At 39.5% G+C, this 25,391-nt stretch overlaps 1 protein-coding gene across 1 annotated transcript; it reads right to left on the reverse strand.

The window, feature by feature from the left end:
* Positions 1 to 992: 992 nt before the first annotated feature.
* On the reverse strand, positions 993 to 25,169 carry LOC104580184 (sodium-dependent neutral amino acid transporter B(0)AT3). Its single transcript, XM_010227647.2, is given in 12 exon segments — positions 993 to 1,232; positions 2,317 to 2,479; positions 4,246 to 4,405; positions 5,463 to 5,667; positions 6,886 to 7,042; positions 7,623 to 7,751; positions 8,684 to 8,796; positions 12,664 to 12,774; positions 13,074 to 13,255; positions 15,519 to 15,656; positions 17,406 to 17,546; positions 25,007 to 25,169. Coding segments are annotated over 12 exon segments (1,902 nt in total).
* Positions 25,170 to 25,391: the final 222 nt, after the last annotated feature.

A 25,391-nucleotide genomic window follows, 5' to 3' on the forward strand; every position in this document is an offset into this window, starting at 1 on the left:
CTCCTCCTGCATTTATGCTTGTATTTTAGTACTATAACAAAAGCTAGAACTTCAACAGCCAAAGGCAGTAAAACTGTTGTTGATACAACCAGGGAACTGAATAATAGGGAGATCTAATTTCTTTTATTTAGAGTGGACAGCCCAGTTCAGGGGGCAAGAAAGAGTCTGTGCTATGCCCACAAAGGTTGTCTCTTCTCTACTGTTTTATTAGAGCAAGTCATTATTTCCTGTTTCTGCACATCTTTCTCACTAAAGAGAGTCTGTTCTTGCAGTATAGCACTTTTTTTTTTTTTTTTTTTTTTTTTTTTGGTGGTAACTGAAATGAGTGAGTGGGCTGGAGTTTGTCATCAAGCTCCTGGCATGTTCAGTGTCAGGTGGTGTTTTTCTTACCCGGAGACACTCTGCTCGCAGTCATTTAATGTTATGTTGAAGAAAAAGCTCTCGCCCAAAACTTCAGTCACACAGGGCTTCCTAACCTGTGAGGTCACAGGACATTGATTCCTACATTTTGTTTCCACAACAATAAATTCTGGCAAGGCAATAATGAAGTAGCTGGACTCTAGCTTTGCTGCCGGTGGTCCTGTAATGATGACCCGATGCCTTGCTTTAAAATCTGTAACAACTTGTGGATGGATTACCTGTGCTAAGATACTCTTGCAAATCTGGTTGTTCATGTTTACATAAAATATGTTCTTTTAAATGTTAATGCTTTATTTTGCTCTTTGCAATATGTGAGAATATAGAATAACAATCAAGTAAGGTTTAACTGCATAAAGTGATTTAAAAGTGATTAAAAAGATGAGGCCTTACTCTTCAAGAGCTTCCATTCTTAATCTGTGAGGTGGTCACTGGATGAAACTGTGCTTGTATTTTTAGGTGATACTTCAGAATCATTTTTCTTTTTTTATTTAGAGGAGAAGTGAAGTAAGAGAGGGAGGGGGCATTAGCAGGTGTTCCAATTTTAAAGTGCGTCTGGAGATTAATTCTTATTTTTACTTATATATAGATATAACATGTATTTATATTTTTGGATGAGAAAAATTGCTGTTAGTTCCCTGACATGAAAACGCTTCTGATGGCACAGAACTTGGATCCTTGCTTCCGAGCATTCGCTTGATCAGATGGAAGAGTGCTACCAGAGGGACAAATATACAGGGAAGGACAGCTAAGAGCACGCAGATGGCCAGTACCCAAGATGGATAGATCTTCTCTTCTTTCATAGGGAAGTCTTCCTGTGGAGATAAACAAGTAAAATACTTCAGGTGAAATTACTTTTGCTATGATTATCATATACATTTTCATATGTTGCTGTAAAGATAAGAGAAGTTTTATTCTTGCTAGTGTTGAGTATCAGTGGCCTCTGGATAACTTTGTCATGAGTCTAAACATGACTGTAAATGTTTTATAGTCTCAAAGATTGATAGTTGTAAGAGTGAGATACAACTAGCAACATTAGAAGTGTGCAAAGATCTATGAAGCTTTCAACCTTCATGGTTAAACTCATTTTTTTTTGCAAGTAGTCAAAGCTTACCTGGTTCCAGCAAGTAGTGAAACTGCTACTGTAATTGATGGGAGCAGTCCTTGGGGTACCAGCACATGCATGTATTTGTACTGTGAAGGTTCACCCTCTTCTTTGAGGGTGTTCCCTCCAAAGGTTACTTTTTGCCCTTGTACGGTCTAATGCCACAATCAATCTTCATACCCAGATACAAGATGCATTTTAACTATCTCGAGAAGGATCCAAGAAACTGTTACTGACAGTGATCAATACTATCCAGGTCAAATGTTTTCAGCTAAATCACGTCTTCATCACTGGATTAACCAACACTCTTAGTTCTGCTGCCACTGTTGCTATCTGTCTGTCAAAATAACAGGTCCATGCATTTGCCCAGGCTCCATTGAAATTGTTTTCACCTGGAAATGTCTTTATCCACAGTGTTTGTTGTATGCTTTAAAACTTCACAAGTGTATCTGTGCTGCCCCGAAGCTTATGCAAGTGTGACTTCTCTGTGAGATGTTTCACGTTAACAGTTCTCTGCATTACACGTCATCTAAATTTGCAGGAAAAGCTGAGTGTGGTGCATAGTATATGAGATTTGTCAAGAAGAGGCCCTGTTAACAGGAAAGCCACTGTAGCATTTGAAATCCAGGGAGACTCTGTGCACACTGGAACCTCCTCGTTTGAAGCATTTCATCACTTCAGGGTGTATTAGGTAGCTAAGCAGTAGATAGCAATGATCTTAAAGGATTTGGTAGTAGAAAATAATACATAACTCTGGCTTTTACTACGAAAGTTGAAAGTATTAGGGAACATACGTATTTAGGGTTCCAGGCTGCATAGCTTGGTGGCTTCTGTATCTGAAGTGTTACAAAGGCCACAAAGACGATTAGCAGGAGCAGAGGGCTAATAAACCTCCATGTGATCTGCCAGTAGAGGTTTGGGTTTCGTCCAGTCATCCATTTCACGTCTTCACTGAACCTTTTAGGAAGAGGGAAGTTGATGATAATGTCAGATCTAAGTAGTACCAGTTTCACTCTTCTGATATTTTTTAGTAAGTAAGCATGTACAGTACCCTAAATCTTTTCTATTCCTTTCTTTAATAGTTTACCTTAGACTCAATTAAATAACAACACGAATCCCGAGTCTAAATCTTTACCAGTCTTGAATGTCTGGTTTTGTCACGTGAGTACCTGGCTTGAGATTTCTCAGCATAAATAAATGAACAAAATAGTTTATCAGCTCTGTATAACAATTCAAACATTTAAAATCCATGTAATTGCCAAGACTTATCTTGGCAAACATAGTTTATTAAGAAGTCTAAACTAATTACGACCAAATAAAAAACAGTTCAGATTCTGCAACCTGAGCCAGCTTCTTGTCTGAAGTCAGCAGCAATTATTTGGAATTTGACATGGTATTTTGTTTATACCTCTCACAGTTTTGCATATATGATTACACAGTAAATAGATGATTCTAGACTTGATCGTTTGTTACAGCATGTCTACAACTTTCAAGTTGGAAAGGATTTTTTAATCAGGATTTCTCTGTGTTCAAATGTCAGGTGTGTTTTAATTCTATTAATTTAACTGCAGATATTAAAAATTCTCTTGTGAGCTAGGAAAATGGAAGCGACTTGACTATGCTTATATTCCATGGTAGTCAAGCAGAAAAAGATGATACTAGCGTAACAAGGAATCTGGGGTGTATTGTGGCATGTGAAGCCAGAATTTATTGCTGCTTCTGCATCGTGTAAGATTGAAGATGGCTCTATGTGCAACAAGAGGGATGTACAAATTCATTTACGTTGATTTTGCCTGAGAGTTTTCTCCAACTGAAATGCTCCAAGGATTTTAACGGTGTGTTATCTGGAGGATGATGCAGGAACTTCAGCTGCAATAGAGGAATTCTGTTTGGTTGGTTTCGCTTGCTTGTTTTTTAGTTTATTTTTCTTAAAAGCACAGCCTCCACTAAGACTTGAGCTGAAGAGATTCTGAAGCATATTGATAGACAGCAGCACTAACCAAGCTTGTGTTCATTTTCTATAGTGGGCATCTGCAAAACATCGGGACCTTCAAGGTCAAGTGCCAGAGTAAGAACTGGAAAGGTAAAGGTGCAGTCTCAATATGTTACTGAAAAAAATACGGAGGGAAAAAAGGTACCTGTTTACTGAGAACTAGGGAAATTTCTGGACTGGAAGAATCCTGAGTAGAAGGAACAGTTTTAATCTAAATCAAAATGAGATTACATCTCTGGAATTTTGAGATGAAAAGGATGTAGGAAAGCTTTTAAACTGAAGAGTGAATCAAACTAGTCCCTGTGCCAGGGCAATTTTCAGCATGCAGCTTGGCTATTATAATGTTATGGTGAAGCCATTTCATGTTGCTGGCTTTAAAGTTTGAGGAGAAACAAATAAGGGTAAACCAAAATATACAAGGACACACACAAAAGGTTTGTAACAGGAGGATGTCTGAAAGGCCGTAAGTCCTCTTGGATGGAGAACTACAGGGACTGTTGGGTTTTTGCTTTAAACTTAGGATCCCCTTCTATAAGTGCTAGGCAGAAAATATCCTTCCTGTTTCAAGACCCCTATATTTGTAGGACAAGGAGTGCTACCCACACTCACAGAGCCAGTAAGTGCTGCAGAAATATGTTGACATTATACGTCTGCACGTGAGATAGATGGGTTGAGAGGGAGAGGTATTTGCCTCTTACGAGTCAAAAAAAGCCCTTTATTTCCAACTTACCTTTTAATTTTATAGACGTATGCAACCCCAGTCACTTCGAAGAAAGCAATGACTAGTAGAGGCAAGGAGCCTGCATAGCTATCAAAAATGTCAATCCAGTAACTCCCTGAACCCAGCGTAAAACAGAGAGCAATAAGGAAGGAAATTAGGCATATTACACCTGAAGAAAAAAAAAGGATACCTTCATTACCAGAGTATCAAACTGAACTTGGCAAGAATATTTTTCTTCTATGTTGTTTTTTCTCTTGTTCCAATTGTTTTTATACTGTCTCTTCATATATGGAGCTACAACGAGCTCTGTTTCTTTGGGAAGCTAATATCACTTCCCAAATTCCCAAATGCAGTTTTTTGCCTATTTGTTTTGAAGCATGCACTTGTGTGCCTTAATCTAGCCCCTAGTTATTTTAAAGGGGATGTTGCAGAAGTGTTAATGCATTGCTTCAAACTGCTAGAAGTTTTTCTAGATTAATTTCACAGTAGGATTTCATCTGTTCTTCTCTTCTATATCCAATTGCTAACATGCTTTTACATTCAAACACAGCCAAAATGAACATGTTCAGCACTGAATCTGTCTCCCAAGCAGCAGGCTGGATTCAGTATTCTTTTCTGGTTGAAAAGATTCTAGCAGTGATGCATGAGAGTTGCAAGCACACATTTCTCAGTTTCTGCTTGATAATTTTCTACCCATATATGTTTCCAATAAATGTGAAGTAGTCTGTAGGTGCATAACCCTGAATGAAACAGGGGTGAATGGACTGAGTTGCAGTTAAGACAAAGTGATATATGGCAAGCTCACACCAGAATGGTTATGGTAGACCACGGGTTATGGTAGGATGTGACTTTGTTGCCTTAAAGTGATTTGTTTAGGTGCAAAAGCCTTGAGTTCAAGACAAGGCTCTTTACAATGATTGCAGCAGTTCAGAAATTCAACAGGTTCCTACAAGTTAAGAAAAATAATTGCAGGGACAATATAAAGCTGTCATCTGGCAACTTCTGCAGTAACTGCTCTGTATGTTTCTTATGCAAATATAATCACTGCCCTTAAGTTAATATTACATTATTATATGACAATATTATGTTATTACATTAATATGACATTAATTACAACACTATTATATTAAGTTGATGTTAGAGATTCCTCTCCGATATTTATTAAGCAGTTTTTAAGCTTGTACATTTATACAAAAGCTTTGAACAAAGCAGATAAAATATCTTACCGGATATAAGCTCTTTGGGTGTGGATTTAGATATAATTTTAAGCTCCAAAAGAGGAGTGAAGACTCCCTCAATATTTCCAAACATAGAAGAAAGGCCCAAACTAAACAGCATTATAAAGAACAGGATGGCCCAGGCCTGTGATGCAGGCATTAGAATAACTGCTTGAGTGAAAACAATGAATGCCAAGCCAGTTCCTGATACACTCTGCAAAATTCACAGATTAAAAAGTCACGATATAATAATATAATAGCTTGTCAGGCATATAGAATTATAACACACTTCTTTTATGTTCCCATTCTCAATCTCAAGTCCAAAATTTTGGTCCGTGTGGTTTTTAGAGTGCTGTGGACCAGTTCAAGCTGGCCGCTGCTGCTGGTTGTACCTTTCCCTGGAGCCAAGTGTGCTGGTCAGGCTGGGGGACATGTGGAAGTACTATGGGGGCCTATTTTCACTATAGCCTATTGCTATACACACATACATAAATATACATGTATGTATATTATGTATACATAAATAAACATTACCATATATCTCTGAAAATGTGCCCATCCTGTTGTCCTAAGAACTTGTTTCTCTCAAGATCCCTCCATTTTTTCTCTTCTCCCAGCTCTAGCCATATTCTTTTCTTGTTAGGTGGTAACAACTTAAAACAAGGAAATGCAACTAGATTAAAAGCAAGTGTTTGTTACAGGACTGGACAGGATCACTGGAGCAAGTGGAAAGAGGTTAAAAGATTAGAAGAGAGAGGAAACATTTCTGTTGGTCACAGGGAAAAAGTTGTCTGAAGGCTGAGAAGAAGGAAAGGGAGATGATCATGATACATTTTTATATTTGGGGAGGATAAATATGGTGAGATCCTCTGCAGAAAGGAAGAGAAATAAAGGGAAAGAGGAAGGAGGAAATAGGAAGATAGGAAAAGAAAGCCAGAAAAAAAAAAAAAGTGGTAAAACACTTATCTGGAGGTTGTGTGTGGTTAAAGGCAACCAGTGCGCATGAATTGTAACTGCTCTTTGATAACTTAACTGACAAATACAGATTTAGAAAATGCCTATTAAACATCTCTTTCCTATAATCATTCAGTCAAACATTTTTACTGTTTTCCTTATTCCTCTAAGTCAAAGTAGAACTGAATCCAAGTGTCTGTTGTAGACTCCAAGCCATTTATTGGCTTTAAAAACTAGTTTTATGATTTAAAATTTATAATTTGCATGGTAAACCAGATAACTTCGAGTTCAAACTGACTTACAGCAGTAATGGTTTTTGAAATTTAGACAGAATTGTGTTTTGTTTTGTATTTTTCATGGTTAAGTAGCATGCAGTCTTTATTAGTACTGCAAACATGCATAAAAACAGAAGATATTGGTCCTTCTTAATTTTCTGTTTAAGTTTGTTTGTTTGTTTTTTAGGAAGCAATTATGGTACCTGATCCAGAAATTCTTGAAGGTTGCAGCTTCTCAATTTGAGTGCAGCAATTTTTTCTGTATGTGAGTAGTTCAAGAGGCTAACCCAAGTTGTGTAGTTCTGTCGTGTGATACTTTGTTCCGGAAGATCAAATTTATTGATGATACTGATAATGTTCCTGTCAGAGAAGCCAATATATCAGTTGTTTAGCAGTCTGCAGTTTATGCAGGGAGTTGATATACTGTTGTGTTTACTTTCTATGTTGTTTATATTACCAAATAAAATATAAAGTGAGGATTATAAAATAACCTAGGAGAAAATATACAGATGCTACTTAATATGTCCTGTTTTTCAGATAGAAATGCTAAGTACTTTATGCAGGTACTAGGTACTAAAATATGTCCTTATGCTTGTTATGCCCTCTATTGAGGCCATTTCCACAACTGAGAGAAAAAAAAAAAAGAAAAAAAAGGAAATCCTATGGAATAGTTAGAGCTTTTTGACTGCTTATTGTGCTAGTCTGATTGCAACCTAATCCTTGATTTGTGCATTATTGTATACACTAGTTGTGATAGATTGTTATATAATTTATATTAGTTCTTACCAACCCTACTCCTGATCATTGTTGCCTTCTTCTCTATACAGATGCTTTTCCTCTTGGGTGAAATTAAATTCCAGAAATAACTGCATTTCAAATAACCCATCGTCTATCTAGGTATTAAAGCCACAGTATAACATTTGCAAGACAAACATCTCACCTGTCCAGGCAGTCCCAATAGCCAGTGGTTGCTTTAAACCCCAACACAGAGAAGACTGGGATGGAAGCGTAGAGAGATGTCAGGCAGTTCACAATTGCTACCGTCACAGCATCCTTTTCACAGTCATTTCTACAAATAGAATGCAAACAAGTAAAGCGGCTAAAAAAAGGGCAAAGTTTACTTGCTCTTTAGCATAGAAAAGTTTCCTTTTTGTCACGGGCAAATGACACCAGTTGTCAGTTCACACTGAACATACCTGCTGAGAATGAGAAGCAAATTTCATGATCTTAGAACAGGTAAAATAAGATACATGAATGTATATAACTGTAACTCTCTCCAGGCTGATGAGTATATGTGCCCTAGTAGTGTTAAGATTGTGATATAATCTTTCTTCATTTTTCTATTGGTTAGGTCCCTGGCTTTGAAAATATGGGAATTAATTGGTCTTTGTCCTGATTTTCCTGTCTGACTTTAGACCAACCTTTTGCCTGAAAGTTCTGCTTTCTCAGCAAGGAGACACAAACAGTGATAGGAGGTTGAGTGGTGTGTCATATACAAGTATCTGGCCAGTACAATAACGCTGTCTGTAAGGTAGTTGTACCACCTCAGTAGAAATGTTAAAAGAAAAAGAGAGGGGAAAAAATAAAAAAGTATTTCATTTTAGCATGGTGATTAGTGCATGGTGGGTTTTGTTTCTGAAGTCTCTGGAGTTCTTCATGTGGGACATATATATAGCTAGTGTATTTTATAGTATGATTTAATGTTGTGCTATGGTGTGGTGCAGGTTAACAGCAATAATTTTGAAAAGACTAAAATAAAACTGAAATGTTAGTTGATTTCTGTAAGAAATAGTCTGAATTCTCCTAAAAAAAAAAACTTAAAAATTGACCATTTTAGATTTTTTTTCTTCTTCTCAGTAAATGAATACATAGCCTTCAGAAAGACAGCAGCTCTAAAAGTCTTTAGAAGTATTCCAAGGAAGGAGAGTTTTGAGAATTTTAGAAGATTACATAAAAAGCAATAAGATTTTAACTGACTTGTCCACTTCTAGTTCTACTTACTTTGGTTGATTGTAGCTTGAGAAGGCAATTAGCCCTCCAAAAGCCAAAGACAGAGAGAAGAAAATCTGAGTAGCTGCATCAAGCCATACACGGGGATTTTTCAAAATGTTCAGCTGAAATAGTTGCAATAAATTATTATGTTAAATTTTATTTTGAATTCTTCTATTTAAAAACACTGAAAATGAAAATTATGCAAAATATGAGTAAACCATGTGTTTCAACGAGACAAAATTTTGTCTGTTTAAATGTCTATAGTAATTTTAGACTGTTTCATTTTTAAAATCCTCACTAAAACCATTGCACATCTTTTCTGTCTGATAAAAATGTATTTCTAAATGAGAATGCATTGCACTTTTCCTCAGTTTCTTTCTTTCATTAGTACACATACTGGGTAACCTGGAGTTTAAGAATGTTTTCTTCCTGAAGCAGTATGGACAAATACTTAGTCTTCCTAACTCTAAGGTGCAAAGTATTTTTATCGCTTCTCAAACCTGTAGAAAGTTGGAAATTTGGAAAAAGTTTGAGACCTATTTGGAAAAGTTAGAGACCTAAGCAAAGAGGGAGAGAACTTCCATCAAAAAGAGCATCTAACTTCGGAGAACTGTGAAATGGCAATAAAAAGCAAAAGGCTGACATAGAAAAAAAAAAAACTAACTGGAAAAAAAATTATCTCATATCTTCCTTTCTTTAGTAAAATTCTAAATTTCATTCTACCAACTTCTTCCCTCCCCGCTTCCTTGCTTATTTTTCTATCTGGTAGGTTACAATGTTATTGTTACAAATCTGGCTTTCTGGTTAGGGACTTTTTGGTGTGTTTTTTTTTCTTTTAAACAGGGACACTTAAAACTCCTGAGCAGTACTGTGCACTATTACCCATTGACCACTAAATTTCAAGAAAAGTAAACAGTAAAAAAAAAAGTAAAAGAAAAGAAAAAAAAAGTCAGGTACAAAACTGAAGAGCAAAATACAGAAAAAAAAATAGTTCAATTAGTGTCCATGATATGGTATCTGTTGCCTATGTTGCCCTTTTCTTTTTCTTAGTTCCTCTCACTGCTCATTAAATAGCTACACAGGCTCGGGCATCGTTTACCCATCCATGTTCCTGGAATTGTTCATTTCAAGAACCCCCAAATATTTACAGTCCTTGAAGCTCTTTTAGCTGCAAAATTCAAAACCTGCTTGGATGCAATTCTGTGTATCATGCTGTAGGTGACCCTGCGTGGGCAGGGGGCTTGGACTGGAAGATCTCGAGCGGTCCCTTTCAACCTTAAAGATTCTATGATTCTATGAAAAGAGGCCGGAGAAGTAGGTACTTGTCTTTGCTTATGCTCCTGAGCTGATACATGTATCTGTAGAAGCTGAACTCTTTTTCAGACTGATGCCAATGCTTGAAGGAGTCCCTTTTTGGTTGCCTCTGATTTTCATTTTCCAAGGATCTGTCCCAAAGTCTCTGTTCCAGCTTCAGTACTTGCTTCATCCTTGCACAACTTCTGCTTTTCCTTCAAGTGCTTATGAACATGAGATCAGCAACTCTCCTTTTCCTCTCAGCTTCACTTTCAGTGTAGTCAAGGATTGGGAGAGGTTGAGTAAATCTTCAAGAATTCTCTGTGCCTGAAAGTCAATGAAAAGAAATATTAATTATTTCTTCTAAAACTTGAGTGAAAGTGTAGTACATGGCAAAGAGCCTACTACGTATTTCTTTCATGAAAATAAACCCACTACCCATATTTAATATTTGTACACAAGCAATCCTTATTTGTGCGATTTAGTAATCAGAGTTGACTTGGAAAGGGAATGAACTCATACAATGGCCATTAAAAAACACAGAAAAACTACAATTTCTGATGCACTCCAAAGTCAGAAAAAAAACCCCTCCAAGGTGAGAAGATTGATAGAATGCTGAAAAAGCAGTAAGCAACCTAATGTGCATTTTGTTTTCCTGAAGCATCACAAACTTCCTGGAAAAGGATACAACAAGAAAAGCAAAGCAGCAAATACTATGAAAAATACAATAAGATTTTATTAGCTAGTATGATCCAAGATAGGCCAGAAAGAAATGACTAGAAAGAAAAGTCAAAAACAAAAAACCCCATCACTTTGGGCAATCCCCTGTAGAGAAAGGTAACAAGACAGTGGTATTCGGTGGCACTGGTGGAAATGGTTCCTCATTACACAAGAAGGCAATGTGGTACTAGAATTGTTGTGGACAAAGGGAAGAAAAGGGAAATGCAGTAGTCCTATTTTTACTGTCCTTTTGAAATCTTTGGAATATCAAAAATCTTCCATAACAGTGGGCATGTTAGTATAATAAATAAATCTCTCTGTCTTTAGATTACGACTTTCTACGCAATAACAACATCCATATTAGATAACACTTACCAAGGTCTTGCATCAGTTCTCCTGTTTCCATGTTTGTTGATAAGAACATAGATTCATCACCAAAAATATCTTCAGATGACTCTTCAACGAAATCCCCAGGAACTGCTTCCTTAAACGAGCTAATCATTAACTGCAGGTTGATTGCAGTTTGATGATGACTTCTGACGCCAGTCTACAAAACCATCTCAATCTTCTTTTATGATGATCCATTCTCCCTCCTTACTGTAATATCCCCAAGCTTTGTGTCATGCATAAATTGAATGTACATAAATCTTTCTTGCATTAAATTCACTATGTAATGATCATAAACCCAGAAGATACAAGCTCATATGTCTGCGTCTGACAACCATGCTGAGACCAACAGGCTAAGCCCTATTCTGTTTGCACAGACTAGATGTTTCTTACGTTATTGTATCAAAGAAAATAGACCTTTATTTGAGAGCCTGCATATATGTGTGGACACTGGTTGACATTGGTGGTGTCAACTGGTCAACTCCACTCTGCTGTGAGTGAGAAGTTATTGCCCTGCCCGGGCCTTACTAAAAGGCAAGTGAATGTCCCAATCCTGTAAAGACCAAGGTATCCTCTACAAGCTGACACTTTTTAAGTCAATGCCTTTGTCTCTGAGCTTGCCAGACGAGGGAAAAAGTTACCTTGCTTAAGCCCTCTTGCTGCCATCCCTTATCAGGCTCATGTGCATCGTGTCTTTAGACTTGCATTTTCCCTTACCCTTGTATTCCTGTTAGGGGCTAAGTTGATCTGTGTTTTGCAATCTCTAGAGAGACAGTAGATGCATAAGAATAATATCTGTTGGCTGTTAATGTTGTACACTATTTCTTGTTTTTCCATGCATCCCTGGAGCCTTTTATGTTTCATTCCCTCCCACCAAACATTTCCCTTATAGTCCTTTATAAAAGGTCCCCTAGGTCAATTAGGCCACATCATGTGTATCCCAGGAAGAGGTAAGGGAGAGAAGAGGTTCTAACAAGCAGAAGGATTGAGGAAGAGGAACCACTGATGAGAAGAAAGGCAGGGAATTCTTCAGTAAGTAAGTTCTTTAATCTTTCATGGAAAGCTATAGCAAAAAATGTCAGCTATGGAAAAACTAGGGGAGGAGAAGATGATTCCTAACTATTAAAGATGTATTTTGCAGTTCAATTTCTCAATTGATTTCCTTGTGATGAAGGAAATGATTCTTAAATGATTCTTAAATATTCTAAAATAATCCTAAATGATTCTTAATATTTTAAAAAGTTAGTCTTTCTTTTCTGTAGCCTTGTATCTCTGCCTTGTATAAAAGAGATGAATCTGTGCTTCAAGTGAGAAGTGTTAATTGCACATTCAAGATTGAGGCATCCATAACATGCTTGTATTTTGTGATATTTTCCAATATTTTGATATGCTTATTAATAAACTTAATTAATCTATTTCTTTTCACTCGCTAAAGTGTATTATAATATTAAATTGCTTCACCTGGGGAATAAAGAGCTCTGCTGAGGATAGAGAACTGGATAGAGTTGCTGGAGAATGAATATACAATATGAGATTCGAGAGGGAAAGAAAGGAAAAATAGTAGTTGTGAATATAGAAGTAATACTCACATTAGGGGTGAAGAGATAGGCGAGACCTTCAGTTGCTCCAGGTAGAGTGAGTCCATGGATAAGGAATATAGTTAGGACCAGGTATGGGAATATTGCTGTTACATAAATTGCCTGAACAAAAGATAAGAATGCTACAGTTACTGACAGTAACATCAATAGGTCCTGTCTAAGTTATTGCAATATATAATCCTGACAATGTTAGGTGAAACAACAGCAGAAAAACTTTGTTATATTTAATGGAAGGATGATGTGCATTTGCAGAATGTATTTGAAATAATAACTTTAAAACTGAGAGGGGAGACTGTGGCAGAGGCAGTCACAAAGGGAGAGAAGGAGGGAAGGGCATTTGAGGCAGCTGTGCTACTGCTTCGAAATGCACAGCATAGTGTTTCTTTCTGTGCTTTCCATACCTTTCCTGTGGTTTCGATTCCTCGGATGGTGCAGAGATACACAATTGCCCAGCAAGCTGCTAGGCACAAGACAAGCCACCACTGCAGTGTGCCGTTCTCAGTAACGTCAGGTGTTATATTCAAAGTTTTCCTGTACCAAAAATAATTTACTGCAGTACTTTCATAACATTCTTCATTGAATCCTAGAGAAAAATATGGCAAGTTTAAGAATAAATTTTAAAATGTGGCAATACTTTTTTCCCACTCACTATATAGATAAGAAGAAAGATTTTATGCTAAGAGAGAAGAGGGGATGGTGGCGGAGGACTATTTATGACTGCCAGGTCAAAAGACAAGTGAACTGAATTTCTCTTTCTGCATTGTAATGTACAGCAAGACAAACTTTGTTGTGGAAGACAGGGTGGGAGATGACAGGGGATTTTTTTTTATATGCAAGTATCAAATGGTATCCTGTTTTATGCCACAACCTATGCTCTCAGCTCTGCCTATGTGCAACCTAAATGCTCAAGAAAAGGATGATGAAGGAACTTCAGCAAAACCACTAAGTTGCTGTCTTTACCTGGAAGCCAGAGTTGTCTAGATGCTGCAGGTTCTGCTTTTGAAAGGATAGTCATGAAGCTACAAGAAACACCTTCCATATGTATTTTACAAAATCTTATTTTATATGAAATGCCACCATTTTTTAACTAAGCTCTGATCCTGTCATTTATGATTTTTCACTTACTCTGAGAAAAACATCATCCTCTACAAGAATTTGAAAGGAAACAAAGAAATGAACAATGTGACAGTCTTAAAAATCACACTCACTAAGTGGTGCTCATGGATCCCCTGAGTTTCTTTCATCATGGGACTCATACAACGGGGAAGCACACTCAGTCATCCTGGGTGGCCAGCTCTCTCCTTGATGACAAACCAAGTTTGTTTCAAGTTTTCACTGTAGTAAATCATATTTAAACAACCTAAAATGTGTGAGAAGTAGGTATCTGTCCCTTGAATGTGTTGTGCTTTAGTCAGGAAAAAAAAGTGGAGCAGTTTCATTTGTATACTTTTCTCCTTTCAATTTTTATTTTAGGTAGTCACTTGATATATAGGATATCAAGTATCTTCAAGTAAAGGGAGAGGCAGAAATCTATCTGCCTACCATCCTTTCTCCCCGCAGCTCTGCAGCCTCTGAAGGAAAAAGCAAATGCTGTTTGTTCTTCAGTGCTCTGGGGGAAAGGCCTGAGGGCAGAGCCCAGCTCCAGGAGAGGCCCGTGGTGTGGTGACCAGCTGGAAGGAGAGGCCCACCTCACCTGGCCATGCCCAGCAGTCACCACCAGCTAGTTTAAGGAGAACAGGTAGAACTTCGAAAGGAGCAAAAGCCATGACCATAGACGTGGCAATACTGTTATTCTTATGTAAAGAAAGCGATCTTGCTTATGCAGGTGGATTAAGTATGGTTCCCCCCACCACACTAGGGAGGTTTGGTGAAGAGCAGGTGCCAGAGATGGCAGGAACTGTGCCCTGGCACCCAGCACAAGTCACAGGACTGCAATAGCTGGCCTGGGACCCCAAGATCATGCTCTGGCATAGACAAGATTGATACTGGTACTGTCAGTGTTATCCAAAACCTCCCCACCTTTCTAAATTTGATTTTTCCTTCTCCAGGCTCTTGCTCCTTTTCAGGTTCCCAGCCTGATCTCCTTCCTGCTGTGGTATCTTAAGCCTTCCCTTCTCCAATATGATCTTGGGCTCTGTAGGCAGATGAAGGTTAGTGCTACCAGTTTCCCGTTTTGAAATCAAGCAAAAACATAGCGGACTATGGGTTTTTGTTGATCCCACAACAGTGCTAAATTTAGGTAGACACTGGTCACTCTCACAGCTCTTTGACAAATAAATGAACCCAGCTTTGTGCACAACATGGGGTCAAAGCAAATGTCACTTCTCTTAGAGGTTCATTAGTTGCTCTAGTAAGCTGATATGCTGGATATGCAAAAATAAAGGCCCAATGTTTAAGCAATCTACAGGCAGAATCTGAAGTTTTTCGATGTTATTGTGCTTCCTACTCTGAAAACTTACTTGATCTTTCTCAGTATATGTTGAAAGATTTTTATAAGAGCTGCTTGTGAGTCATGTTACCATCTAACGGAAACTCAAAAGTCTTTTTTAAAGAAGTTGCTTAAAAATATAGTCATAGTCTTGATTCTTAATTTATATTCACAATCTCACGTCTCGCACATGTAGTTTGCGATAACAGCCTCACATGCCTTGATAAAGGACTATTTTTCTCCTAGTGAGAAAGCTGAAGATGCTCTTTCAAACTGGTGGTGCAGAATTGGTACCATACTGCAAGAATAAAAAACTGAACAGAGCTTCCTTCTCCAGCCACTATTTCTTAAAGTCCAAAGCAGTAAGATTTGGATCCACCTTTTGCTAATAAAGACTTTTGAAATGATTGGTACTTACCTGTCCTGTTCTCATTTAGAGGACAAACACTCCAAGGAAGAGGCTCTTGGAAGGAGTTTATGAAATACCACATCACCCAGGTCAAAACAGTGTTGTAGTACAAGCTCACCAGAACTGACACCATCCATGAAGCGACTCCTGCAGAAGACGCAAGATCTCAGATTAGAAAAACATTGAAAAAAATATCATGGAGGGCACTTGTTCTAAGAGGTTCCCATTTTGTAATTTTTTGAGTGTTCTGTGGACATGGAAGGGCATGCTCACAGGAAAGACCTGCTCCCCATCCCACTGGGATCAAACGTTCAGGATATAGCTGGCTACAGAGTCCTCTCAGAGCAGAGAACTGGGAGGAAAACTCGCTCCTGAGTCCCTGGTGCCAGCCCACTTGTAAAGGCAGCTCCAGTTTGAGGAAATTGGGAACATTCAGCTTGGAAGGGATCTCCTGCTCAAACAGGAGGTGACAGAGTCAAGCCGGATTACTGAGGGCTTTAGCCAGTCTTCCTTGAAAACCTCCCAGTGGAGGCTGTGCTTTGCTGAAAGAAGACGGGGATTGCGCTGTAGGGTACCCAATTCCCAGGAGCCTGGTGCCTGGCATAGGAAGCTGGGCAGACAGATGAGACTTAATCACAGAAGAAAGCTAATGTCTCCCATAAAAGCAAGCTGAATCAGCAATGAGAGCTTCTTGAAAGGATCTCTCTTGCAAAAGTTGTTTTTAAGTTGCTCCAGTTCCTGCAAAATACCTAGAGTGTTATTTGGCTCAAGGAAGGTTCCAGGATTACAGAATCACACAGTGGTTGAGGTTGGAAGGGACCACTAGCGATCATCTAGTCAACCCCCCTGCTCAAGCAGGGGCACCAGGAATTGCACAGTTTATGGGGAAAGCTAGGGTTGCAAACTTTGCTGCATTAAATGACTCAGTGCTTTCTCCAGCATGGCACAGTTTTGATAGCAAATACCAGAAGTGGCTGAGGTTTTACAGCCTGCTCTTGCTGCACTAACGCACTCGTCTGTCCCACATTTTGCACCTGTACCCTGAACTGAGAACTGCTTTGCCCCCAGAATAAGGAAGGAAGAACAGCACCCAGTGACTGTGCCTGCGTGCATTTCTGCAAAGGGAGAATGGGCACACCTAATCCCAGGCGATGGTTTTAGCTGGAGGCACCTCCCTGCTGTCAGATATTTTTTCCTGGCTGCCTTCTTGCCTTCACTAAACGCAGTGAACCCTTCGCTCCTGGAGGGGAGTTTGCCCAAGTGCTGGGCTTGTGCTCCTTACTGCCTAACTTGCCTTCCAGTCCCAGCTGCTCCTGGAGGGACAAGGCTGCCTCCGAATGGCCTCTGAAAATGTTGCACAAGCCCCAAGATATGGGAGGAATAGGGCAATGCGAGGTCCATGCAGCTTGCGGTGGGTCAGCCCTACGTGCCCACACCGATCCACTGGGCGGTCATCCTCAGTGCCTAACTTGCCACTTCAGACACCATCGGGTCACAGTAGGCTCCTCGGCATTGCCTAATTCACCTACCTGGATGATTCATTTCACACAGAATCACAGAATGGTTGAGATTGGAAGGGGCCTCTAGAGATCATCTAGTCCAACCCCCCTGCTCCAGCAGGGACACCCAGAGCACGTGGCACAGAGTGGCATCCAGGTGGGTTTTGAAGATCTCCAGAGGAGTCTCCACAACCTCTCTGGGCAGCCTGTTCCAGGGCTCTGTCACCCTCACAGGAAGCATTTAACAATTTAAAACATTTAACAATCTATCTATCTAGTGAGTTTTTACTGTATTACAGGAATAGCCATTCTAGTTACTAGGCAGGGCTCTGTAGGCAGTGAGCGCTGGGTGAGAGCTCTGCTGCCCTCCTTTCCGCCAGGGCCCTGGGAGACCCACCGACTCCTCCAAGGTAAGGTGAGACAGCGCTCCAGGCACCGATGCTGCCTTTCCGCAGGCGCTGGCCCAGAGCAAGCTCGAGATGCAGCAGTGGGATTCCTTCGAAGATAAGAGCAATGAAGTACGGGATCAGGAATGCCCCTGAAAACATAATTAAGTGCAATTGAGCCGCATGATTATCTACATCTTGCTTAAATTACTGTTACCTCCTCTACATTATGACTGTAACAAAGTCCTTGTAAGATGTGTTGAGAGGAGGAGGCCCAGGGCTATTCTAATGCCATCTGGTATGGGTAGTTTTGTTAGCAAAGATGCACGGGGAAGGACTCTGATCCTTCTTGTTCACTAGTACCAAAGATCTGAATAGCTTCACAATTTACTCTGTTTTCCCTTCCTGGAAACTCTCAAATTTAAAAAGTGTAACAGTCCTTGTAAATTATTATAACTCAAAAAACACATAGTCAATTTATTTTGCACCTCATTTCACTTTTTTTCCAAGTCTCTTGTCTGACCCTTCCCAGTTCTGCTCTTCTTCAAGCTCTGAAAACTCTCTCCCCACCTGCCATCCCTCCAGGCTATGAGGATGAGCAATTTCAGCATCACAGCAAGCCTATTCCTGAGAGAGCAGGGAGCAGTTCAGCTTTCCCATCACACTTCAGCCTGGAGAAGACAGTGGAGGAATTAGCCAGCTGTTCCAGTCCCCTTTCCTGGAATTGCTCATGTGTTTTGCAACCACTGATTTCTAAAGCTAGGCATGTAACCTGAATCACTTTGACCTATTGCTAAGCATTGCAAGAATTATATTGGACACCCAAACCAGATGTGTGGTTGTTTGCTAATAGTTTAGCCCTTTATAAAGAAGTACATAGGGAAAAAATAACAACACTATGGCTTTTTTCAGTGAAAGACTTTGTTCTTCATTTGTTAAAGGCTTAAATTAGTGTCTTTCCTTACGATCTGGTTTCCTCAAATGATTTTTTAATCCTTAAGAAACAGATTTGGAAAAGGAGTCTAACACTTAATTTCCAATATATTAAAACCATATTTTTGATTCTTGGATCCTCTGCTTGGTTTGTCCCCTTACTTGGAAGAAGTTCCTAAGTGGCAGCTACTAAAGAAATAGATTTGCAGAGAGACTTAGGGACCTCTATTGTTCTTTAAGCATTTTACCACTTGACAAAATCCAGCTTGGAGCTAGGCACCAAAGACCTGGTGTAAATATTGGTGGGGAACGTCAGTGTGTGGAATGTAACACAGTATCCTACAGTCAGACGTGAACTTATTCTGCTTGCCTGGACACGGACCAGCTCTTTGACGTGGTAGCTGTTTAACTGCAATCTGTGTAATGGATTAATCCATGTAAACCATTCCATAATGAACATGCACTGACTTATGGCTGTAATGTTTATCAATAGCTTCCAGATTGGCTGGTGTCCAGTTGGTTTGCTGCAGGCAGAAAAACATCCTATCTCACTGGAAATGACTGCAGTATTTACTGCAAACTGCGTCGTTGTTATCTCTCTCTCCCCTTTTCTGTTTGATAGCTGAACTGTTGGCAGCAGAGCATCTTTGCGTATGCTGTCAATAAAAGCCTGTTTACTCTGTGCTGGTTTGTATGCATCCCAGGTCATGTTTGCGGCACAACAACATATAATATCATATTTGAAAAAAAATTACTGTTCTCATGTTTTCATGCAAATGGTGTGGAAAATAAGTGACCTACAAATTTGAAAGGTTGGCAGAAGATTTGGCTAAGATCATTAAGATCTTAGCCTAAAGCCTAAAGAAATGCCCATTAAAATCGAAAGTATCACCAGGGCACAATTTATTTTCATTCTTGAGACCAAAAAAAAAAAAACAGGAAAAGTTTAGTCTATAGGGAAATTACGGACAAGAAGAGTGTCAAAAGATCTAGGTATAGACTGGAAGAAGAAACAAGAGCCAATCATTTCTCCCAAAGCCTGACCAAATGGAAGTGGAAGTTTGTGAGGGTCCCCTCCCTTGTGCTCCCTAGCAAATATTGCTTCCCCTGGCCTAGGGTTGTTCATCACTGCCAGTCGGGAAGCCTGGCAGGTTGCTTGCTTAAGCACGAGCTCCATTGGCTGCATGGGAGGAGAAAACATGACAACATGAATATTAGAAATGTGAGCAGTGAGAGTGGTTCTAACATAGTGTTTGTGCTCAAATCAGGGCTGCCCTTCTGAGGCCGGTCTCAGCCGTCACCAATCACTGCACTTCGGTTCTCGTCATGGCAAGAAACGGACCCTCAAGCCCCAAACTCCCTCCAGGTGTCATCAAACTGAAAGTGCCCTTAAAGCACCGCAGCCAAGAATGGACCTTCAGCCAGGCCAGGGGCCAGACTAGAGTTAGTCTGAAATTAAAAAAAGTTAATGTTAGACTGTGTACAGCATGGATATCAGGTCCTGAGCACCGGCTGCTTCACTCTACAGATCTGGTCTACAGACCACCCTACTTGCTAATAAAGATGCAGTCCAAGAGATCCCTTTAACTTCTGTTGATTTTGCAATTCTTCACCATAATAATGATTTATTCAATTTACTGAACCCTGTAACTGCCCCACCCCCTTTTTTTTTGACATTCTGGTCAATACTTTACAGAAGAGCTAGTGCATTTGTTTTTGATCCATTCACAGTTTTCCTTGTAACATAATTCATTGTTCTGTCAAAGAATGAGCTGTTCTGGCTTTCCCAACATGCCCCTTTATTTTTTATATTATTTTCTAAGTAAACATGTAATTTCTCTCAGATTTTATTTTCCTTCTGAGAAGACAATTAGCTAGGCAACTGCTAAGTTGTAGCTCAAATTCTAGTGTGAGGTTAGTATGTCTACATTACAAACATTTGTAAACCATTGCCTGGGGATTTAATAGGAACTCTTGCTGTTTAGCAGGATTAATGCTTCTATGTCTTTGTTTTCCTAGAATCAAATTGTATTTTCTAGTGAAAGTATTTTTTTATTCATCCTGTAGGACAAGGTACTATATGCATAATTTTTATAACCCATTTGTTATCCAGGCATATCTATACTAACCATAATCAGAGGCACGATATTGCAGTAAGTTCCAGATTCTAAGGTTAAGGTTTTTTTTTTTGATGTGTACTCAGATGATGATATGTGTATATATGTACATAATGCATGTGAATCTCAGTTTTAAGTACCAAAATATATGCTAAGCCCTTTAGAAACTTCTTTTACAGTTCCAGTTGCCTGGGAACACTGCTGTTTATCTCCACTTACTGTGGCAAACAACCTTCATATCCATTAGTCATGCAAAGTAAATAACTAACTTAACTCAGGCAATAAATCCAAATAATCAGTAACGACAGCAGGTGATGAATGTCAGCAGAACTGATATTATATTAGACCCAAGTTACTGAGTAACACTAATGTGCGACGAATAAGGTTCAGAGGTCTGATGAGAAGCAACTGACATGAAACCCATGCACAAGCACTTAGTTTTATCTCTTGTTGTTTAAAAGATCTAGAAATGAGGAAAAATAACATTGCCTAAGTCTGAAGCTGTTGTAAAATGGTGGTCCACATTTCAGAAGCTATTCAGCCTCAGAGCGCATCCGTGCCCTTTTCGCACAAGGTTTTGTTGCACTCCTGGTTGTGGCTCAGACACTGAGCCGCATCGCTTCCCAGGGCTCCTGGTTAACCATAACGGATGTGTGTGTCCCCTGTCCATGTCCTTCGGCGCATCCAGGCAGGATCCATGCTCCGGTACCCCTGCTCCTCTCTTGGGATTTTGCGTCTGAGTTGGCTGGTTTCAGAACTGCAACCCCAAATCACATCACTCTCTGAAATCAGCAGAATTAAAGCACAACCACATACACTTGGGTAAAACAAAAAGCTTGGTCTTTTTGGCAGCATTCATGACTCACTTGAATTCTTCTAACACCTGCTTACCAGGATAGATATTCACAAAACACAAAGAATTTCGTCATACAGTCTATCTCTAGGCTGTATAAGGTCTATCATGCTGTTGAGTTCTCTGAAACCTTTCTTAAAATATGGTGACCGAATATTGGCCATAGATTGCTATGTTGACCTTTATTCACTACTTTCTTCTGCAACTATTTGCAGCACTGTGAGTAGCTATAAAGTGTTACTAAGTCTGCTGGCTATTTCACACCACTTTTTTTCCACTGGTAAAATTACTACTGAAGGTGCAAAACAATGATTCAATCCCTGTCCTTTCCCATGTTTAATATTTTTAAAACAACTCTGAAACCTATCATCTGCTTTGTCCCTAGCCATTGCCGTGGGATGTAACAGGGCCTCAGAAGCTCCAGGCTGGATCAGCCTAGTCCACCCAGGCAGCAGATTCCCACCTGCCAAGACGATGCAAGCCTGCCTGGCCAGCTGTGAGCCCCATGCACGTCCTGCAAGCAAACAGGCTCTCTGAGTGCTGGGCTGCCCGTAGGGAGGATTGGCTTTGCTCGCTTGGCACTCAGTCACACTTTGCTGTGATGTGAGTTTGTTGGGTACCCCAGAAGGGAGGGAACAGGGGGACACGTCAAACTCCAGCAGCAGGAGAATATTGCTGTGAAGGAGAATATCTCAGTGAAGCTGAGATCTGAAAAGGCTGGAAAAGGCTTTCTTCCAGCTAGTCCCTTGCTTCCAGCAATGCAGTGAACATGGGGTTTACTGGGAAGATATAAGAACTTTTTAAGAGGCTATAAACCAATGTTTCAACCTAATCCTTAATAGCAATTTATGCAAACTCCAAAGCACAAAGATTCTGGGAATCTGCCATAATTTGTGGCTCCAGAAGCACCTCTGTGCAATGAGATTCACAGATAATCTGCTTGCAAAGAATCTCATATTAATTATTAATTATGTTACATTATATTAATTATATTATGATGCTTATTGATTATATCGAATGCTCCAAGATGGGAAGAAGATTATTTTTAATTCTTTCTTTCTTCTTGTCATAACTTTTGTGTCCCATCTTATCCTTCTTATTCGTTTCATTCTCTTTCCTTTTAAATTTCTGTGTGTCCCTAAACTTTTGATGGAAACATATGAACATGCCAGACTTGATAGACCTTGGCTTGGACAAGTAGAAAATGTTAGACCACAGGAACAAGTTGAGTAGAAAAGCTGTGATCATTCCAGCTCAGCGGAGTGTCTGAAATCGAACACAAAGAGAAATCTGTGACCCCCTTCAGGCTGACAGCAGCTCTTTGTTGACCACAGCATAGCACGCCGCTGTATTCGGTGTGGTGTTATAGTGTTTTCCCTAGTCTTCACCATCTTAAGCTCTGTTTAAGTTTTGAACTTTTTGTAGAGCTGCCAAGATTTCTTTCCTAGCTTGATATAGTTAAGATAGATGCCTAGAAAGTGTAGGATACCTGTTTATTTCTCCAGTATACATCAGTTTGCCCGATCTAACGGAACCATACACCCATAATTGTACTGTCCATTTACTGAACTGGGTATGTTCCCCCAGGAGGTACTTCTAAACCCCTCTGTGCTCCCTTTTGCATCGCTCCCTGTTGCTTTGCTCCTGTCAGATTACTCCAAAATTCACTAGCACAGGATTTACCATGGCACCACGCAGCTTTCCATTTGCTCATGTTCAGCACGGGTAGTTTTGTCAGTCTTCATTTCCTAGAGCTGAGTGAGCAATCGGACTGTGCTTTGTTTAACCCTCAGTAGTTGTCTACAGAGTGGGAAGAAAAAGTATTTAGGCACCTAAAGTGGAATAAAAGCAGAATTTACTTATCCAAAAGTGGAATTCTGAAAACTCTGTATAAGTACTGGCTGTTCCTAAGAGATCCTCAGGTTTATGGCTTTGGCTTTGACCTTAAATTTCTCCAGGAACCTAAGGTTCCTCCTCTGACCATGCTGGGCTCCATTCCTTTGCCCAAATTTGGGCATTGAAGGGCATTTGAGATGCTCTAGGATATTTGTCTGACCTTCAGCTCCTGCTCCAGAAGAACACTTTTCTTGCAGGTCTCATGCTGTTTATGCTATAGAAGTGTCTCTCTAAAGACGTTTATCATATTTCATGGGTACAGATATCATTAAATAAAGTGAAAGCCTTTTTCTTTTCCCAGCCATTCCAATGGACAAATGCAGAGAAAAAGAGTGAATGCAGCTTTGAATTTCTAACTATCTGGTTATGGCACTCATCTGAGAGAGTTTCATGGGGTTTCACATCTTGCTGCAAATAAAAGGTATAAAACATGAAGACTTCTGGAGGCTTCCTCTTCTGTTGTTTCTTCTCCTTTCTTACTTGATTTGTCTACTTGTAGCTTCCAGCTCTTATATGTTTACTGTTACTTACAATCAAAACTCTGAAAGACTTCAGAATTCAATCCATTTAGCTCAGGAAATTGAAAATGGAAGTATACATTTCTCATGGCCTATTAACAAGAAAATGGAGATGAAGTCTTTCCTCGTACCATAAGATTTCCATACCTTGAATAATTCTGATGCTCTGGTCCTTCTTTTTTCTCTTTTTTTCTCATTTTTCAAGTTGATTTTGAAAGGTGGCCATAGAAGGGGGCAGAAGTGGTCTTATCAGTGGTGCTATGCCTCCATCTGTTTCCTATTCCTTTGCTTATATGTGCCAAGATTCTTTTTGCCCTACAACCTGGTATATTTAATTCAGTCAGTCGCTCACTAGGCTCCCTGCGCGGCTGCCTGTTTCTAAAATGCCTCCCTCTGCTAAAGACAGAATCCATTCTTGGTTCCCTGGCGTCGTTCACCAGTAAGGCATACAGATTGCTTGGCAGAGTGATCTTGGATTTGACCAGGTTTCCTGTTGTTTCTAAGTTTCTCCAGGTTTGAATTTTACACTTCTCCAGTTAATCAAAAAATAATCAATCGTACTGGACTGAAACAGTTTTCTGCATCATCTTGCATTAGATAGTTTAGCATGGCAGATCTCAAAATCTACTGTAAATGATGACTTAACAATTAATCTTTTCTGATCCATTTACACTTGTTAAGTTTCTTTTAATATTTTTTTCTAGAATATTTGATAGTGCTAAGTGAACGGTTTAAGCAGTTGTCAGAATCACCTTGCATTTTCTTTTTTTATATTATATTGCTAGGCTTTTAAACTATCTTCACAGTCAGAGTAAGGTATGGTTTAGGTATGTTCAGTGGCAGTTCTAGACTGCGGGGTATCAAAGCCTCAAAGGAAGGAAGGAGATGAACTTTCCACTTTCCTAAAAGGAAAGCTTTCCTTCATTTGGGGAGCTGCTTCAGTGAGTCCTTGCCAGGACTTCTTTCTTTTCCTTAAGCTAAGGAGCTGTGAGTTCAGGTCCCTTCTCCCATCAGAACTACAATAGTGATGCAAGAACTTTAATGCTGGTCTTGCTGAACCTTATCATCCATTTGGTCTCATTTCCTAAGCATGAATATCATTTTAATATTAAATAGATTCATATAGGAAAAGCTAATCCATCTAACTGGTGAAAAAGGGTTTGCAAAACATTTACGAGAATTTGAAAGTCAAAAAACAGTCATCTAAACGTGCAACATCCATGCCCATCATAAATCAGCATAGTTATATCAGAAATGTAGTTTAGTATTTTGACAAAGTCCCGTTCCAATCTTACCGCCTCCATGTATCTGGCACAAGTATGGAAATCGCCACACGTTCCCCAAACCAACAGCAAATCCGATACAGCTTAAAAGGTACTGGAACTTATTGTCCCACTTAGGTCTGCCATCTTCTTTAAGGCTTTCAGGCGGCGCATCAACTGATGAGTCTTTTGACATGCCTGTGAAATGGCCTCGACTCTCTAGCCCCTCTCTTTTGTAAGCAGGCAGATATGTACGATTCACAACCTGTGTCTCCTACAGGTTTTATGCAAAGTGACTAAAGGATTCTGGAAAAAAAAAAGAGGTGGAGCTTTCCTTTTATGTTATGCAAAGGAATGTGTTATTGTAAAAGCTGCAGTTTAAAGACAAAACCAGGAATTATTATTATATAGTTACTAC

This window comes from Tinamus guttatus, unplaced genomic scaffold (assembly GCF_059628265.1).
Source record: "Tinamus guttatus ecotype Peru unplaced genomic scaffold, ASM5962826v1 Tinamus_guttatus_pri_ptg000025l, whole genome shotgun sequence".
NCBI lineage: Eukaryota > Metazoa > Chordata > Aves > Tinamiformes > Tinamidae > Tinamus > Tinamus guttatus.